This window comes from Myxocyprinus asiaticus, chromosome 1 (genome assembly GCF_019703515.2).
Source record: "Myxocyprinus asiaticus isolate MX2 ecotype Aquarium Trade chromosome 1, UBuf_Myxa_2, whole genome shotgun sequence".
In the NCBI taxonomy this organism is placed as follows: domain Eukaryota; kingdom Metazoa; phylum Chordata; class Actinopteri; order Cypriniformes; family Catostomidae; genus Myxocyprinus; species Myxocyprinus asiaticus.
This window is the reverse complement of record NC_059344.1, coordinates 12,737,034-12,756,468: the sequence shown is the minus strand read 5'-3', so window position 1 is coordinate 12,756,468 and position 19,435 is coordinate 12,737,034. Positions and strand designations below refer to the sequence as shown.

Sequence of the window (19,435 nt, the reverse complement as noted above, 5' to 3'; positions counted from 1 at the left end):
AAAAACAAGGTAAGCTCTACTGATAAGATTTGTGGCATATTGCTGATTACCACATAAAAATACGTTTGACCAATCTCCAGTATATATAGAGTGTGTTACTGTAAAAAAAATTGCCGTTAAACAATTTTTTTTAATTTTTTTTTATAGAGTACTGTGCAAAAGCTTTAGGCACTTGAGAAAATGTTGCACAGTGAGGATTTCTTCAAAAACAATGCTAGCACAATCAACAATAGGTTTCATTTATCAATTAAGGTCATATGAAAGTCCAGTAAACACGACAAAAGCTAAATCAACATTTGTTGTGACAACTTTTGCCTTAAGAATCAGCACCAATTCTACTAGGTACACATGGACACAGTTTTTCATGGTTGTTGGCAGATATGATGTTCCAAGCTTCTCGTTGAACTTGCCACAGTTCTTCTATGTATTTTATCTCAATTGCTTCGGTCTCTTCATGTAATCCCAGACTGACTCAATGATGTTGAGATCCGGGCTCAGTGGGGGCCATGCCATCTGTTGTAGCACTCCTTGTTCTTCTTCTATTCAATAATATTTGCAAAGGGAACGCTGAAATCTATAATTGATATTTCCTACTGATACACTAAAACCAGAATAAAGTAACCGTTTTAAGACAAATATTTTTCTGAAAATTATAATGTGCCTACACCTTTTGCACAGTACAAAAAAGTATAATATATATATATATATATATATATATATATATATATATATATATATATATATATATATATATACACACACACACACACACACACACACACACACATATATATAAATAAAAACGTCCTTTCACTTTCAACTGCTTTTATTTTCAGCAAACTTAACATGTGTAAATATTTGTATGAACATAAAAAGATTCAACAACTAAGACATAAACTGAAGTTTCACAGACATGTGACTAACAAAAATGGAATAATGTGTCATTGAACAAAGGGGGGGGTCAAAATCAAAACAGGGGGGACCTATTACGCAAAATTCACTTTTACATGATGTTTGAACAAATGTGAGTTGGCAGTGTGTGTACACAGCCACCCTACAATGTTAAAAGTCCACACACTCCTCTTTCTTATATTTCTATTAATCAAAAACAGTGTCTCAAAATGATCGGTTTTCGTTTCTGCTCTAAAGTGCCCTGTGCACGCCCACGACTGGTGACGGACTCCACCCTATTATCACAGATCCTCCCCCGAGTGATCTACACACAGTCCACCATTTTTTTCCGCGCTGGAGCAGCAATGGTGAGAAGAATAATGTCTCAGCTTCGTAAGCATCATAAGTGTTCTGTTGTAGGCTGTAAAAGTGAACATAAGAGTCTGTATGTACTGCATGTACTCCCAGCATCAGAGCCACTGAAGACGCAGTGGACAAGTTTTGTTTTTGAAGCAAATGTGCCCCAAAACATACCAAAATTCGTGTATGTTTTTGCAAATCATTTTACACCAGACTGCTTTGTGAATGAGGATCAATATTGTGAAGGCTGCACTGGAAAGGATGAGTCGGGAAGCTCAGACACCGTCAAAGTAAGGCTTTTATTTTCTGCCCTCTGCACAGCCTGTACACTCTCTCTAGTGTTTTCCTGGGTTCACTCAGATAGCTTCATCAATAACAAAAACTCTCCATAAACAAACATCCTGAAAGACATGCAGCTTTTTGACATTCAGGACACACGCCAATACTGGACTGACATGTTGTTCTCTCTCTGCTTCTGATGGTGGCGTGGCTGTTTATATGACGCTCTCCCCAGCTCACTGGAACTAGAGACGGGTGTTAGACATAATTTAGCTCCGGTGTAAGCGCCCTTACCGCTTTCTCTCCGGACGGGTGCTCGACCACGCCCCCGCTGCCACAAATATAAAGCAGGATTTTCCAAATATTTGATTCTCAAGCATGGATCAGTACCAACTGTTCGTGTTCCAGCTTTAGTATCGCCTTTCCGAATGTGCTTGTTAGCTGATTCCACGGCTAATGCAGCTAAAGTTACCATTGTCTCCGATTGTATTCACGGAGAAGTGAACTATGTCGTTATTTTTAATTTTTAACCCGAAAACGCTTACTGTCAGTTACCATTGTCTCTGATTGTATTCACGGAGACCAGAGCTATGTCGTTATTTTTACATTTACTGTCTGTATAATAATAGGGGACGGGAAGCAGCAGCTCATTTGTATTTAAAGAGGCACACACGAAAACAGCGTGTTTTTGATTCCACCTTAAAAGAGGCATTTACAACATGGTATAATAAATGATCCGTGGGGTATTTTGAGCTGAAACTTCACAGACGCATTCTGGGGACACCTGAGACTTGTATTACATCTTGTAAAAATGGCAATAATAGGTCTCCTTTAAGTACAGCAGTGCATCTCCTCCTCATGGACTGCACCAGATTTGCCAGTTCTTGCTGTGAGATGTTACCTCACTCTTCCACCAAGGCCCTTGCAAGTTCCCGGACATTTCTGGGGGAAATGGCCCTAGCCCTCACCCTCCAATCCAACAGGTCCCAGACGTGCTCAACGGGATTGAGATCTGGGCTCTTCGCTGGCCATGGCAGAACACTGAGCAGAACGAGCAGTATGGCTTGTGGCATTGTCATGCTGGAGGGTCATGTCAGGATGAGCCTGCAGGAAGGGAACCACGAGGGAGGAGGATATCTTCCCTGTAACGCACAGCGTTGAGATTGCCTGCAATGACAACAAGCTCAGTCCGATGATGTGACACACCGCCCCAGACCATGACGGACCCTCCACCTCCAAATCGATCCCGCTCCAGAGTACAGGCCTCAGTGTAACATTCATTCCTTCAACGATAAAAGCGAGTCCGACCATCACCCCTGGTGAGACAACACCACGACTTGTCAGTGAAGAGCACTTTTTGCCAGTCCTGTCTGGTTAAGCGAAGGTGGGTTTGTGCCCATAGTTGCCGGTGATGTCTGGTAAGGACCTGCCTTACAACAGACCTACAAGCCCTCAGTCCAGCCTCTCTCAGCCTATTGCGGACAGTCTGATCACTGATGGAGGGACTGTGCATTCCTGGTGTAACTCGGGCAGTTGTTGTTGCCATTCTGTACCTGTCCCGCAGGTGTGATATTCGGATGTACCGATCCTGTGCAGGTGTTGTTACACGTGGTCTGCCACTGCGAGGATGATCAGCTGTCCTTCCTGTCTCCCTGTAGCGCTTTCTTAGGCGTCTCACAGTACGGACATTGCAATTTATTGCCCTGGCCACATCTGCAGTCCTCATGTCTCCATGCAGCATGCCTAAGGCACGTTCTTGCAGATGAGCAGGGACCCTGGGCATCTTTCTTTTGGTGTTTTTCAGAGTCAGTAGAAAGGTCTCTTTAGTGTCCTAAGTTTTTATTACTGTGATCTTAATTGCCTACCGTCTGTAAGCTGTTAGTGTCTTAATGACCGTTCCACAGGTGCATGTTCATTGATTGTTTATAGTTCATTGAACAAGCATGGAAAACATTGTTTAAACCCTTTACAATAAAGATCTGTGAAGTTATTTGGATTTTTACAAAATTATATTTAAAATACAGTGTCCTGAAAAAGGGACATTTCTTTTTTTGTTGAGTTTATATATGATGTTTCATTTTGGGAATAATTACTGAATCACCTAACTCATCATCTTCTGAACAACTGCACAGGTCAATCTGCGCTTTTTTTAGCACAAAGTCCCATTTTATAGGTTGTTGGGACATATTTGTCTGCTGTGGTGACAGTATTTAACACTTATACATGAACAGAATTCTAGGCTAGGTAAGATTAGAGGACAGGGACAGATTTATGCCAGTCTGGGCTCTGTGCACAGGTCAGGCAGATGGGCTTTAAGCGCTTATCCACCTGATATCAGAGGCACAAAAACATATGCAAGGCAGGGGAGTAACAGTTCAAATTTCTCACAGTTCGGTTTTTATCACGGTTTCGGTACGGTTGGTATTTGCTTTGTTCAGAAAAAAAAATTATTACTGCCAAATCCAAAGAATAATCTATTTGGTAAACACTTCAACAGGTTTGCCCTTAAATAACAATCACTGTTTTACAACAGTAACCATAGTTTAACCATGGCATTTGTAGTAAAATCACAGTAACAACAATATAAACATGGTTACTGTGATGATTACAATATATAGTAAAATCATGGTTACTATATAGAAACTACAGTATTACTGTAATAAAACCATGGTTAATTGTATCAAAACCATGATTTCTGCTCAGAAAATCATGGTGACAGCAGTCATGTTTACTGCAATATTACTAAAGTAAAACCATGGTTAATTTATTTCAGGGTTCTTAACTAAAAAGTTTCTCTAATTACTAAATTAACATTTTAACTTAATATCCGCACTTATATGCTACATGCATCAACAAAGTGCACTTCAAACTCATCTCAAAATATATTCAATATTCGGAAGCTGTTCATCACTATAAAAGGAATAAACTTGCTATTAAAATGCATACGAGAAGGGATGTTGTGATAATGCTGCTTGAGTATTTTAATCATACGTGGAAATTCCACATGAACACCAAGGGTTTAGTCATTGTTTCATGTCTGTCCGAATTAGCACCGAGTGCCTGCTTAAAAATTATTGATTAATCACGTATCAGTGTATTCCTATAACGGCATCTTAATGCCATTAATCAAAGCGCATTATTGACGCTCGTGACAGATTACAGCCATGTGAGGAAACAGGAAGCACTTGCGTGCACATTTTAAATGAAACTTCACGTGCATTATTGACATATATTACCAGTATACAGCACTCGTGTCGAGCGAAGTCTGCAAACAGTGCCTGTTTTGTAAAAGTCTTTTGACCATCGCTGTTGTAACTGACTGCAAAAAGAAAATGTTCCCAAAAAGGAGAAACACACAGGGCTTCTCTATCAGCGTCTCGTTTTCTCCACTTGCCTTCTTTTTTTTTTTTTTTTTAAATAACAATGAAAGGTAAACATACATATACACACACACACACATATATATGACCAATCTGGACACTTTAGTCCATACCGAGTGTAAATGCGAAATAACGGGGTGTAACTTAACTTTTCCGATTAGTTTGATAGAGATGCTTTTTAAATGGCGAAATAGGGGCAAGAACTGCCTGTTCAATAACAAACCAGGGAGGGGCTCTCTCAGGTGGAAGTGACCAATGAGCCAAAATGTCTGAGACTGAGCGCATAGTAATAAAACAAAATCTTGGGTAGGCCTAGCCCTCCTTTGTCTATCGGCCTATGTAACTTATTAAAATGCAATCTGGGATGTTTACCATTCCAAATGTAGGACTTTGCTATGCTATCAAATTGCTTGAAATAAGATAGCGGGACATCTACAGGGAGAGACTGTAGCAGGTAGTTAAATTTTGGAATACAATTAATTTTAATAACATTAACCTTCCCAATCATCAATATATGTAATGAAGCCCACCTGCCCACATCACTTGAAAACCTTTTTATTGAAGGGTCAAAATTAACACTAAATAAATCAGACAAATTTGCTGGGAATAAAATACCCAAATACTTAATGCCCTGTTTGGGCCACTGGAAGGCCACTGGGCAGTATGCTGTCAGAGCCAAAGCTTTGGATTTAGACCAACTGACTTTCTATTCTGAGAACTTGGAAAAGGAAATAATAATTCTGTGGAGGCAAGGCATAGATCTAGTAGGTTCAGAGACAAGTAATAAAATATCATCTGCGTAAAGCAGAAGCTTATGCGGCACACCTCCCGCAACCACCCCTGGAAAATCATCCCCTTTCTTATCGCGGCTGCTAATGGTTCCAGGGCAAGACAGAACAATAATGGTGAAAGAGGGCAGCCCTGCCGAGTGCCCCTATTCAGAGTAAAATAATCTGAAATTAATCTATTTGTTTGTACCGCTGCTACAGGGTGTCTATAAAGTAACTTAATCCAACCAATAAATGTACTCCCGAACCCATACATTTCCAAAATCTTAAAAAGATTATCCCATTCTACCATATCAAATGCCTTTTCGGCGTCAAGTGAGATGGCAGCGATCGGAGATTGATCATTCGCTACTGACCACATGATATTGATGAGACGCCTGATGTTATCAGAAGAGCTACGGCCCCGAATAAATCCCACCTGAACTGTATGTATAAGAGATGTCACAACCTTACTTAATCGGTTAGCCAGAATTTTTGACAATATTTTTACATCTAGTTAAAAGTAACTTTTACACTCGCTTGGATCTTTGTCCTTTTTAAGAATCAGACTGATCCGGGCTTGTGTCATGGTTGGAGGAAGCTTTCCATTCTTTAATGATTCAGTATAAACTTCTAACAAAAGTGGAGCCAGTTCTGTAGCATAAGATCTAAAAAATTCTGCGGCAAAACCATCTGGCCCCCGAGCCTTGCCAGTAGGTAGGGACTTAATTACCTCGTCAAGCTCCTCCAAGGTTATCTCAGAATCAAGAATGTTTTTTTTGCTCAATCGTCAGTTTAGGAAGATCTAATGGTTCCACAAAGTTTCTAATATCTTCATCAGTAGACGAAGACGTGGAACTATAAAGATCAATATAGAATTCTTTAAAGGCATTATTAATATCAATGGCTGAGGTAAAAATTTCACCACCAGCAGATTTCACTGAGGGAATGGTAGAAAAAGACTCTCTCTGCTTTATATATCTAGCCAAAAGTTTTCCTGCTTTGTCACCCGACTCAAAGTATGACTGTCTTGCCCTGAATAACCAAAACTCCACTTTCCGCGACAAAATAGTATTATATCTATATTTCAATCGGGTCAATTCTCTAAGGCCATCAGCTGACATACAGCGCTTCAGCTCTGCCTCTGCACTTTTAATATTTCCTTCCAACTCCGAGTTCTCGTGCTTTGGATTGTTTGATGAATGAGGCATACTGTATGATCCGACCGCTAAGAATCGCCTTAAGTGCCTCCCAAGCCATGCCCACAGAGGATACTGAGGACCAGTTGGTCTCCATATAAACATTGATTTCAGTCTTTAACATTTGTTGGAAATCAGGATTTTGCAAAAGGGATACATTAAGGCACCAACTATATGATTTCTTTTTCTCTATATGTGGCATTACCTCTAAACTCACAAGGGTGTGATCTGAGACTAAAATGTTTCCAATTGAGCAATCCACAACAGATGAAATGAGGGACTTAGATATAAAAAAAAATCTATTCTAGAATAAATCTTACGGACTGATGAAAAAAAAAATGTATAGTCCCTACCAGATGGGTTCAAAAGTCTCCAAATATCCGTAAGACCAAGATTTTTACACATCCTGTGAAGCGTCAATGTTGCTTTAGGGGGCTTACACACTTTTGCTTCACTGTGATCAAGGACTGAGTCCATCAAAAGATTTAAGTCTCCTCCCAGTATTATATCATGAGGGGTGCCAGCGGCTTGCAACATCCCTTCAAGATCTATAAAAAAGCCCTGATCATCAGCGTTAGGTGCGAAATTATTAGCCAAAATCAAACTGCCCTTGAATTTCAGCTATAACAATAATGACTCACCCTAATTTATCTTTAGTCTGAGACATTTGAATCGTAGATGTTTATTTACCAATATAATGACTCCCTTGCTCTTACTTGAGCCAGCACTAAAAAAAAAAAACATGTCCACCCCTTATCTTCCCAAATTTTTCAGCTTCCTGCGGGGAGAGATGTGTTTCTTGAAGAAACACTATATCATATTTCTTACGTTAAAGAAAAGTAATAACCTTCCTTCTTTTTATGGGGTGCCCCAACCCATTTACATTCCATGTGGAGAGAGACAGTATACTCATATTAACATTTGACATTTTGATATAGTAGAAAAAATAAATTGTGTCAAAAACAAACAGACCACATTCCCCGTTAGTGAAACAATCAAACCCCGAACTTCCCCCCAAACAAAACAAACAGAAAAAAGAAAAACGTGCGCATTAACCCAGCGCATGAAAGCGGCAACCGGCGACAATTCCTTTAAACTCAAAAGGTCCATGAACGCCCACAAGCCCCCACGACAACCTTGCCATCGGATTGCTCAATTTTGCCTCACAAATTTGTCAAATCAACTCTGGTCGCAAGCGGATTAGCAGTTAATTTCCTCTCCGAAGATTCCAAAAAAATCGATTCGTCTCTCAACATCAGTCACTCTTGTAACTAGCTCAGGGAATTTTGTTTCCATCGCTGTACTCGATCGACGTATTACAGCGAGATCCTCCAAGTCAGCAAGAATCTTAGTCAACATCACCGACATGTTGGACAACTGACGCTGGATCACCTCTCTCGCCGCGCCATCCAAATCGAGTCCCTGGTCTGTAGGCCTGTCGGGGCTTTCATCCTGAACACTTAAGTGTCTTTTAATGTCTCCAGAGCCCGAGGATTTTGACTTTTTTGCCATGTTTTGCATCAAAGAGCAAACGTGTAACTGGGTGTATCAAAATTCACCAGATTATAACATGAAAATAATTAAAAATCTTTCAAAGTGCGCAGAGCTCTTCGCTCACACGTCTGCCCCTTGCATGGCGTCACATGACCTCTCCACTTGCCATTTTCAACTATGCACAATGCATGCAGAACTATGATGTCATCAAGTTAACTCATGTAAAACACAGGCGGAGCATCCATCTACAAAGCCATACAGGTGCATTAGCGGAGGTTGTAACTCTGTTTGACACTTTGTTTTCTTGACCAAAACTTGTGCTCCAGATGCACCATTAAACTTGAGGTGAACCGACCACGGTGCCAATGCTTCCTGAACCGTGAGTGGCAAACTGTATGGTTCTTTTTTTTACCGAGAACTGTTACACCCCTAATGCAAGGTATGCAACGCATAGGGGGGCCGTGTAAAGGGGGGCACCGGTGGCTCACGCAATCACCCCACCCACCCACCGCTCAATGCTTATAATGGAGGACACGCAACCCCCCCACTCGATAGATACAATGGCCACAAAATTTAGTTTAGAATACCAACTCGGAAATGGGTAGTTTCACCCCAGCCTGATTTGGAAGGACTCTCCAAGTCCGGAGTTTCGGCATGAAAATCATGTACAACAAAACAATGCATCACATTGAGTCTGAAATATCATACTGCAATGATCTGAAGTCTAGGTCGAACAGTAGCCGAACTGTTTTTTTGTTTATTCATTTATTTTAATTATGGAAATTTAGCATGGGACTAAATAGTTTTGTTGTGAAAAATTGCCTGTAAATATTTCATATGTTCATGATGCTGCATTTTAATTGCACCTCAGATGGCACGCCCACCATCCGTTCACTTGTGTACATGTGCAGTTCTAATCGTGCTACAGCATATTTTTGCATAGTCAAACTAGTCTTAATTTGTCTGTCAAAGTATACATGACAATGCGTAATCGAATATTTGAAGGAAGGACATCAGCTAAGGAAGTGACGGTAATACATGTTGCGTGTCACCTCGGCCAGGCCAGTTGTGGTTTTATTAACACGTACACATGCTAGACGAAGCTGAGCTACAACAAACATTCTCTAGGTCATTATCTAGTTAGATTTGCAAAAATCAGACTGGTACAATTTCAGTCAGACTAAAGCATTTCCATGATATTTTTAGAAGACAGATTACTTTTGAAATCTGACTAATGAATTTTTTGAGTGCATGTACTTTTAAAGGGCATGCAAATGTACTGACTATCTGCCTGATGCATACTGCACACAAAACTAGCAAGAGATGGCTGAAATTTGGCAGTTATGGTTAGCGTTACGCAATTTCCAGAAGTCAGGGTGCCCCTGGAAACAAAGTCATGTAAACAAGATATTAGGCTAATAAAACAAGCACTTTTGAGGCAGAGCAACTCGTTGAAATTACACTGCTGTTCTATTCCTGAGCTAAACTATTTCAGGCAAACCTGACCCTACATCACTTAATCTACTCTTTTAAAGGGATAGTTCACCAAAAATGAAGATTCTCTGATTTTCTCACAATCATGTCATCCCAGATGTGTGTCTTTCTTCTGCTGAACACACAGATTTTTAGAAGAATAACTGTAGTTCCTCACAATGCTAGTGAATGGTGACTAAAACTTTGAAACTCCAGTGGTTAAACAAATGTCTTTAGAAGTGATATGATAGGTGGGGGTGAGAAACAGGTCAATATTTAAGTCCTTTTTTTTACTACAAATCTCTACTTTCACTTTAGTTTTTGGTGATTCACATTCTTTGTGCATTTCATCCCCTACTGAGTGGAGAATTTATAATTAAAAATGACTTTAATTTTGATCTGTTTCTCACCCACACCTATCATATCATTCTGAATATATAGATTCAACCACTGGAGTTGTATTAATTGCTTTTATGCTGCCTTTGTGTGCTTTTTGGAGCTTCAATATTTTGATACCCATTCATCTGCATTGTGAAGATCTCCAGAGCTGAAATATTCTTCTAAAAATCTCAGTTTGTGTTCTGCTGAAGAAAGGAAGTCATACACATCTGGGATGGCATGAAGGTGAGTAAATTATGAAAATTGTAATTTTTGGGTGAACTATTCCTTTAATACATGACTTGTATTACACATATAGTAGTTAACTAATATAGGCATTATGGTCAAGCTGTATAGCCAGAGGAGAACTGGCTCCCCTAGTGGAGTCTGGTTTCTCCCAAGGTTTCTCCCAACATTAAGGCATGATTTTTAATGAAGTTTTCCAATGAATGTGTTCAATAGGGACTTTAAGACATTAAAGTCAGATTTTCTGTAAAGCTGCTTTAAAACTATGTATTATGTGAAAAGCACTATACAAATAAAAATGACTTGAACTGACAAAAAAACAGTACATAAACAAAATTAACTAACTGTGGTTGGTGACTACCATCAGACAGACCCTCCTTGTCTAACTGGGTGGTTCTCGGCCAGAATAAGCTTCAGGCTGAACCAGACTTTAGACCATTAGTCAAAGGTCTACTCAAGATTAAGTTGCATCAGATTTAGTGTGAACAAGCCTTAAGAAATTATTTTGTGATAGATAAAGTGTTAAAGCAGGTAATTGTATATATCTGGGGGAAGAGTGAGAAAGTGGGTGAAGATTTGCAGAATTTATAATGAAGGGCTTTTTGTAAAGGTGTCATTCAGGAAAGCACGAAAAAGGAGAAGACTGCCAGTGGAGAATCCAAAAGATGAGGTGACAGGAGAGAGGGAAAGAGCTGATGAAAGAGTAATGCTAGGGTCAGTGTGTGTGATGAGGTTAGAATGAGCTGACAGTCAGTGCCCACAGAGGGGCATGGCCGCAGGCGAAACTGGACAGCTGCATTGAAAACTGCTGCCAGTGCAGCTGGCATTGTGAACTAATTCCAGAATGGTGTTATGAACACACAACTGAACTGCTAAGTCATGGCTAAGACTCAACACAAGCAAAAGGGAACTTGGAAAAAAAAAAAGCAAAAAAAAAAAGCTTTAGTTTAAATCTTTTAATCAGTGGGGAGATTACCAAGGTCATATACACAACTGCTCTGAATAATTTTGTACAAACAGTAGTAAGATACTTTTGTGAAGCAACACGTGCAGAAGTGTAGTAAACATTTTTTAATTATTATATCAGCTGCTTTGACTACTAGTCTGATATTCAAAAAAATCTAAGGCTATGTTTAGAATGGAATTCTCTAACATTCTGCCTAATATCTCTTTTTGTGTTCCACAGAGGAAAGCGAGGCTTGGAACAAACTACTGAATAGTTTGTAAGAGTAAATAATGACAATTTCTTTCTTATTAGGTGAACTTTTAACGAGTGAAGCTAGGCAAGTACCACTAAGAGTTGACAGGGGGCGCACTTTCACCATCAATGCTTACCAGTACAGATCACATTGAGGTCGTAGGTTTTGCAGCTACTGTCAGCGGTCTGGCTGGAGTCTGGGGTGGAAGGTCCAGATAAACTGGAGGCTGTGCCGTAGAGAACCAGCGTAAACTGAGTCAGTGTGCCTACAACATAGAGAGAGTGAGTTCAAACAGTCTGACTCATGCACACAAGAAGCTTATAAACTGAGAAAAGGTTTTGAATCAACATCTCACTGTGCTGTAATATCTCTGAATCAGCAGACTGAATTACATCTAAATTAATAAATGTAAATGACACTTAAAAATGAAGAGAAAGCACAAGCAATTCATCAAAGGAGCCAACAATATTAGAAGAGCCACAACACCAAATTTCAAGAGTAAACCAGAATAGGGGCCTGGGTAGCTCAGCGAGTATTGACGCTGACTACCATCCCTGGAGTCGTGAGTTCAAATCCAGGGCATGCTGAGTGACTCCAGCCAGGACTCCTAAGCAACCAAATTGGCCCAGTTGCTAGGGAGGGTAGAGTCACTTGGGGTAACCTCCTCATGGTCCCTATAATGTGTGTTCCTCGCTCCCGGTGGGGCACGTGGTGAGTTGTGCGTGGATGCCGAGGAGAATAGCATGGGCCTCCACATGCGCTACGTCTCCGCGGTAACGCGCTCAACAAGCCACGTGATAAGATGTGCGGATTGATGGTCTCAGACATGGAGGCAACTGAAATTCATCCTCCGCCACCAGGATTGAGGCGAGTCACTATGCCACCACGAGCGCATTGGGAATTGGGCATTCCAAATTGGGGAGAAAAGGGAAGAAGAAAAAAAAATAAAAAGGAGTAAACCAGAATAGTACAAAGCTACAGCTAAAGTATTAAAAGCAAAAGCTCATGAGAGACAATGCATTACAATGATTTTAATACGGTTAAAGGAATTTTCCAGGTTCAATTCAAGTTAGGCTCAATCTAAAGCATTTCTGGCATAATGTTGATTACCACAAAAATGTATTTCGACTCGTTCCTCTTTTTTTTAACTCAGAATGGTGCCAAAAAAAAAATAAAAATCCAGTGAGCGGCAGTTCTGTGGACAGAAACACCTTGTTGATGAGGGAGGTCAACGGAGAATGGCCAGATTTGGTTTGAGCTGACAGAAAGGAGACAGTAACTCAGATAACCCCTCTGTACAATTGTATTGAGCAGAATAGCATCTCAGAATGCACATGTCAAACCTTGAGGCAAATGGGCTACATCAGCATAAGACCACGTTGGGCACTTTAATAGGACCATAGTGTTCCTAATAAAGTGGTCAGTGAGTGTATAAAAGTGTGTCTGTTTTAATCCAGGCCACAGTCAGTTTATTCTTTTCAATAATTTTTAAACCAAAGTTTACATTCTATTTTATTATTTTGGGCTTTTGCCATTTTTTTTAACAAAGACAGAAGAAAAGGGACAGGAAAACATTGGTAAGAGAGTCGCAGGAAATATGTCAGGGCATGTTGCAGGCCAGATCTGAACCCATGTCTCCCACATAAACACCCCACTCAATGTGTCAGTAGCATGTGCGTTAACCCATCAGTCCCAGCACTACAAATCATAGACATTTGATACAAGATGGTGATACTTGATTGTTCAACAATTTTGAGTATTAGTGGGTGCCATCAAGCAGAGACTTAAATGTGAAATGGTGGTGATCAGAGATATCATTCAGAACAGTGGAATGGAACAAACTACTGCTGTGTGAGTGAGAGCCTGTGAGTTGGTCTCCATCACAGGATTTTAATGTGTCTAAAGGACTTCGTTTCACTCATCCATTTGCAATATTTTATTGGGGTTTTACTGTGCAAATGTTTTATCCATCCTATTTATTGGTAATTTTAACTCATTTTATCTCTCATTCTTATTTAAGGTGATTTTTTTTGTACAAGAATGGGGAGGTGAGGGTTCATTTTAAAATAAGAGTATGCTCCAATTGGAAAATGGAGGGAAAATGTTGTATTTAAGCCAGTTGCCACTAGGGGGAAAGACAAGATGGATGATGAGTGTTTGGGAGCACATGGACAAGGTTGCTAGCGCTGCTTGAGCGCAATATACTCCAGCCTCCGTTGTTTGAGGGGAGTTGGCACTGCTCTTAGTACCTGAAACGGGGCTAGTTTTTTTACGTAACCTTGTTTTTATGAGTGCTTTTAAACACAAATTTATTTACACATTTTGCACTTCTACGTATTAAATTTCTTTTGTGGAATGCCATTCTATCCTGTGATCTCTCCTTGTGACTGCTCTGGTCCTTATCACATATTGAAATAGAAAAGTGCTTACCATAGTCGCTGGTTCCAGCCACATTTTCGATCACTAGGGTCCATTCTCCATGAGGGTCCTCATCCCAGGAGTGGGTGGTCATGAATGCCCAGTCATTGAAGCCCTCAGAGGAGTAATCGTGAGGTCTGAGAGAGAAAGAAGCATAGAACATTAGAGTTAAAATCTACTGTAAGTCCTTCAAGGGAGTGTAGATGGTGTCAGGGCCTAACCTGGGTGCAAGCAATGTGGAACGGGTGCCCTGTGGGCTGATCAGGTAGATGGCCAGGTTCCCTCTGCGGTTGTAGGACAAGGTGAGCTGGGCTTGGGCATGCTCTAATGAGCTCACAAAGTTAGGCGTCCCAGCACATGCATCCACAGTCTTAGTAATCACCAAATGACTCCCTATATTCCTAAAAATAAATAAAAGACAATAAAACCCAAAAGGTTCTACAACTGACAGTTAAGCAGAATTGACTATCAATATGTATGACAGTAAATCTAAGCAAATATGCATGCATGGAACAAAGACCATGTTGATTTGTGTCTAGGGTGCTAGAACTTTGCTTACAACATCAAAAGAACCCAAGTGGCTAAGGTCCCTCCTCCTATGCAAGTCTGTTTTATAAATCTGTCATTTAAAAACCGTAACTCTGATCACTCAGAACAGTAAAAGCACTCTCCTAAACCAGTTAAGGGTTTAGGTAAAATTGATGTTTGTGACACAAATGAGGTATATGCTGAAGTTAAATAGTTAGGGTTGGGAGTTTATTTAAATTCCTAACCCTAAATATGAGGGCTGCAAGAACAGTTAGTCCCATCAAACTTCAAACGCCATTGGTTGAGCCAGAAGTTGAAAAGTTGGACCACTCAAACAAACAGAGCAGTGTTTTAAAAGCGCCAGTGTTTATTTATTGAGAGTCAACTTATCAATGGTTGGCTTGTGGTGGACTTTGCACACTAAACTGGGATAAGAGAAAGCATTTAACATAAAAAAAATTACACTTTTGAATGGTTTACTGAATCAGGGGCTATATCTGTCTAAAAAAAACTCCTGGTCTGCAAATAAAGTTCTCATTTTCTTTGAGACTGTGATTGGTTCAGCTAGACTTAGACCTGTGCCACAAATGACCCCCTACAAGAGCCAAGCAACAGGCTCTTGCCTCACTAAACCCAATCTCGTGAGGAGTTTAGAGCAGTCCGGCCCTGTTTGCCAGAGAGGGTTAAACTGGAAATAGAGCTTTAAGCCAGCGGGACAGAATGACAGGCTACAGACTCTGTCAAGTCCATGAGGAATGGAGAGAGGCGCAGCATAAACCCCCTCCGCGCATGCAACACATCAAGTCAGAGATGGTGCCAGTGGAAAACTGACGAAATGCACAGCAGAGCCAAAGCGAGGCAGAGGTAATCACTTTGCCCTGTGACTGCTGCAACCAGCATGATAAATTGGGCTTTGCTCCAAAAGCCCTTGATCTTTCCGTAATGCTGGCGAACCAAAAAGGATAACTGGAGGGAAGGATAAAAAGGAGCAGTTTTTCGAGAGAGACATGAAATGCTGGGAGAGAGAAAGAGATTCAAGGAGAAGCACTTTGAAGGATCGAGTCCCCAAGATGTCAGAAGCGATGGAAGTGTGACGAACATGGATGTAACAAACTCATCCGCAAGTCATTACTACTTTTAAACATGCTCATTAGAGATGCTTCATGCACCAAAGCTTCATTCATGTTGCGCAGCTCCATCCTCTATATTTAAACATGACAGACCATCAAAAGTGACAGTTTGTTCACAAGTGCGCCCACCACTTGTTTTGTATTCCTGTTTTTTCCTCGCCTACCATGACTGTTTTAGCAGCACTAAATTTACATCACCCCAGCTGTGTGTGCCAAAGGACTTTGAACCGTGGTTTTCCACATGTTAGTATAGAAACTCTTAGGACTGCACAGCGTGATGGTTTAAAGGTTCAAAACTGGTATGGCTTGCTTTCTTCTGCACTGTTCATTGCTTTTCCATATAGTTAAAGTAAACGGGGACTGAAGCTGTCGAACTCCAGACAAAAAGCTTCTGGATTCAGAAGCAGAAGCTATCGTATAAGCATTGCATGGCTTCGCCCTTGGAGTTTAACAGCATCGGTCCCCGTTCACTTTCACTGTATGGAAAAGACAAGTGTAAACATTCTGCCTAACATCTCCTTTTGTGTTCCAAAAAAGAAAAAGTAAAATGAGATTGAAATGACATGACATGACTGGATTTTTCCTGCATTGAAAATTTTTCGGCGGCCGCCCGAGTGAGATTTTGGGATGGCAAAACAAAATTAAGGATATTCATCTTGCGTTAGTTTCACATAGCACCTTAAAGTAAAAATTCTGCGTTAAATTCAAAAGATTCCATATACTTAGATGGGGGGGTAGGGGACTTGTATCCAATGCAAAGATGAAATGCAATTATGTTATATATTAAAGGTGCAGTCAGTACATTTTTGTTCATGTTGTCCTGGACTTACACTGACACCTAGGGGCATGGATGCAGCATCCTCATACGAAGCAGTTTCATGCAATTGTACAAATTCATTATTCAGTCAGCCATGAGTAACTTAATCCTTCAGTGCCACTCGGAGTGTCCAATAATAGTACGGTTACTTAGAGTAGTATTCTGCTGGTCATGTTATCCGAATATGGCAGCCCTCATGAGGGGACCCTCTCCATGTAGAATAAAACAGGACTTATAAGGTTACTGATATTACTGGAGTCTTCATCTCATATGTGTGATTATGATTTCAAACACTGGTTTCAAAATTACAATTAATTTCTTTAGTGAGGTAACATTTTTAAATGAGGAAAAAAATAAATAAATACTGAGTACACCTTTAATTAAATGAAATTATGTAATAAACCAACTTCGAGCATGTGGATGCTGGTATACATCAGTCACCACCATTTATTACCCAGGAAAAACCCTGTATGAGGCTGAGTAAATAATTATTGAATCTTGATTTTTGGGTGAACTATTCCATTAAGGCTGAGCACAGTTTGATGTTGTAAAGAGGGTTTAAATTTACCTGGGTTCAGACACCAGGGAGAGGACACACTTCTGTTGAGGTCCAACATTTGTCCAGTTCTTTGCCAGAGCCACTATGGCCCCAGCGTCCAACAGACCATATCCATATGAATGGCTTACTGTAGGAGAGAGAATAATCAATATGGAGAGTCATTTTATAGGCCATAAAAAAAACCTGACATTGAGTAAAGAGGTGAATTAAAGTAGAAGATATCTTTAAGAGATCTGGTTTTGCTTGCTGGTTGGCACAGCCAACAACATTATTATCGATGAAATCACATAATGGTCAAGAAGCTGGATTGTGCTACTGGAGATAATCCAAAAGGTAGGGGAGGCAATGGGGCTGGTGAAAGGCAATAAGATGAGCTTTTACCTTGGCGACCCACTCCATTTGTCTTCCAGTCATTGGTGGTGAGGTGAGCAGGGTTGGACGTCCTCACGACCAGATGCTGCATGTCTCTCCAGGTTAGGTTTTTACTACAGAGACAGATCACATTCACGTCAAAGAGGTAATGTCTTTCAAACAAGTGCAGTAAATGGGGGAATGAAATGCAAAAAAGGTTGCATAGCTCTCAAAGATTATCACTCTTGTGCTTTAATAAAGGTCATGGATAGCCACAAGTAGACAGAGTCATAAAGGTTATACTGTTACCCATTAATTCTTTTTAAATGACACAAAGGCCATTCAATGCCTTCTCAAAACGAGAATGGGTGAAGGAAAAAATTTGGTCTGAAATGAACAAATCTGAGCCAGTGACCATGCTGTTTTGGAAACCTCAGGTAACTTAATCATTGCACTGATAAGGAGGACACTGATCAAGTCAAACCATGTTTCGGATGACTTACTTTGCCTCCAGGGCCAGGGCGATAATTCCTGCTGCCAGAGGAGCTGAGGCAGAGGTGCCTGTGTGGGAGTCGGTGCACTTCTGCCTGAGGTCTGTAGTGATCTGGAACAGGAAGTGGAGCAAGACAACCAATTAAATCTCAGATATCACAGGAAAAGGGGCCAAATATCTTGTGATCAGAATATAACTGACAATTAGGGGTGGGCTTTTATGACTTGGGCCAGTAAGCAACCACCCAGAACACCCTAGCAACCACATAGAAATGTTCTAAAAGCCAATTGGAACACCTCATCAACCAAATAGCACCTAGGGCTGCATCAATTCAATCATACTTCAATGTACTCCAATTCTTTTTCTCACAATATCGCATTACTTTATAATATTTTTGATCCTTGTATTTGTATTTTTTTTTTGTGGATTAATATAATTCCATAAAGTTCAATTAATGAATGATCTAATAAAGCAAATACTTTTAAACCAGCACTTCTCAGAGCAGTCATTGCTGCTTTTATAAGGCGTACCGGAATAACATGGAATGCTTCAATTGTAATTAGGGTTATGTAGCGATTAATTGTTGATTATTTACCATTAATAATTTAACTGGTGAAGAATGGTTATTAAACAAACAAAAGAAATGGGAAAAAATCTAAAGCATCTACAAAGCTGATTAAATCTATTTGGGCTTGTTTTAATCAGGAGCATCTGCTGTATGTAACTGTGTATTTTTCATGTTATGTTTATGTTTCATGAAGTTACAAGTGAAAACACAACAACAACAAAAAAGCCACATTTGTTTACAACTTATATGTAACGGTGCTTTGATACAGTATACAAAATACACAGTTTGCTTACTATACTGTGGTACGAGTGCATGTTGTATTTTACTCGTTGAGACCTTTCCAACTCTATATGACACAACTAGGGCTATCTGTATGATGTAATCTCATTTTACTGAATTTTGAGACAGACAGTAGGTTGAAAGTTCTTCAGTTGAAATTGGTCTGTGTTTACCGAAATTAGAATCACTGTCCACAGTGGCCAGAAGCTGGAAGTGTTGTTGAACGTATGGGCACGTGTGAGCTTCATTTTCAGGTGAAATGTCCAGAGTGGAGCCAAAAGAGAGTTGTATTATAGTGTAAATAACGTAATACAGTTAAGAGGAATGCACAGTTTATTAACCATATGCCCTAAACAAACCGTCAGTAGAGTAAAAATGTAATCTAAGAGGGAAAACACAACCTCCGAATCAAGCTCATCATTGATAACAAGAAAGCAATTACTTCATGTTTTTCATGAGACCAGGACCCATGTCTCTGAGGCTGCTTGTTCAGTAGCACCACAGGACATGGTAAACACGTATGAATTGATGGTAAGTGTATGGAGTTTTTTTTGTTGTAAATATGTAAAAAAAAAAATTACATTTGGTTTCTCAGAAAAGTTATAGCATACAGATATGTGGTAACA

The 19,435-nt window shown here is 40.1% G+C and overlaps 1 protein-coding gene across 2 annotated transcripts in view; it reads right to left on the bottom strand.

The window, feature by feature from the left end:
* The window catches only part of LOC127445520 (furin-1-like), a 156,754-nt gene that overhangs the window by 4,626 nt on the left and 132,693 nt on the right, over nt 1–19,435 (bottom strand). For both annotated transcript variants that reach the window (XM_051705667.1, XM_051705676.1), the window contains exons 10-15: nt 17,973–18,073; nt 17,500–17,603; nt 17,128–17,245; nt 14,306–14,485; nt 14,097–14,221; nt 11,803–11,931 (exon numbers count right to left, since the gene is read on the bottom strand). In XM_051705667.1, the coding sequence (XP_051561627.1) occupies nt 11,803–11,931; nt 14,097–14,221; nt 14,306–14,485; nt 17,128–17,245; nt 17,500–17,603; nt 17,973–18,073 (757 nt within the window). The remainder of the gene's footprint in view (nt 1–11,802; nt 11,932–14,096; nt 14,222–14,305; nt 14,486–17,127; nt 17,246–17,499; nt 17,604–17,972; nt 18,074–19,435) is intronic.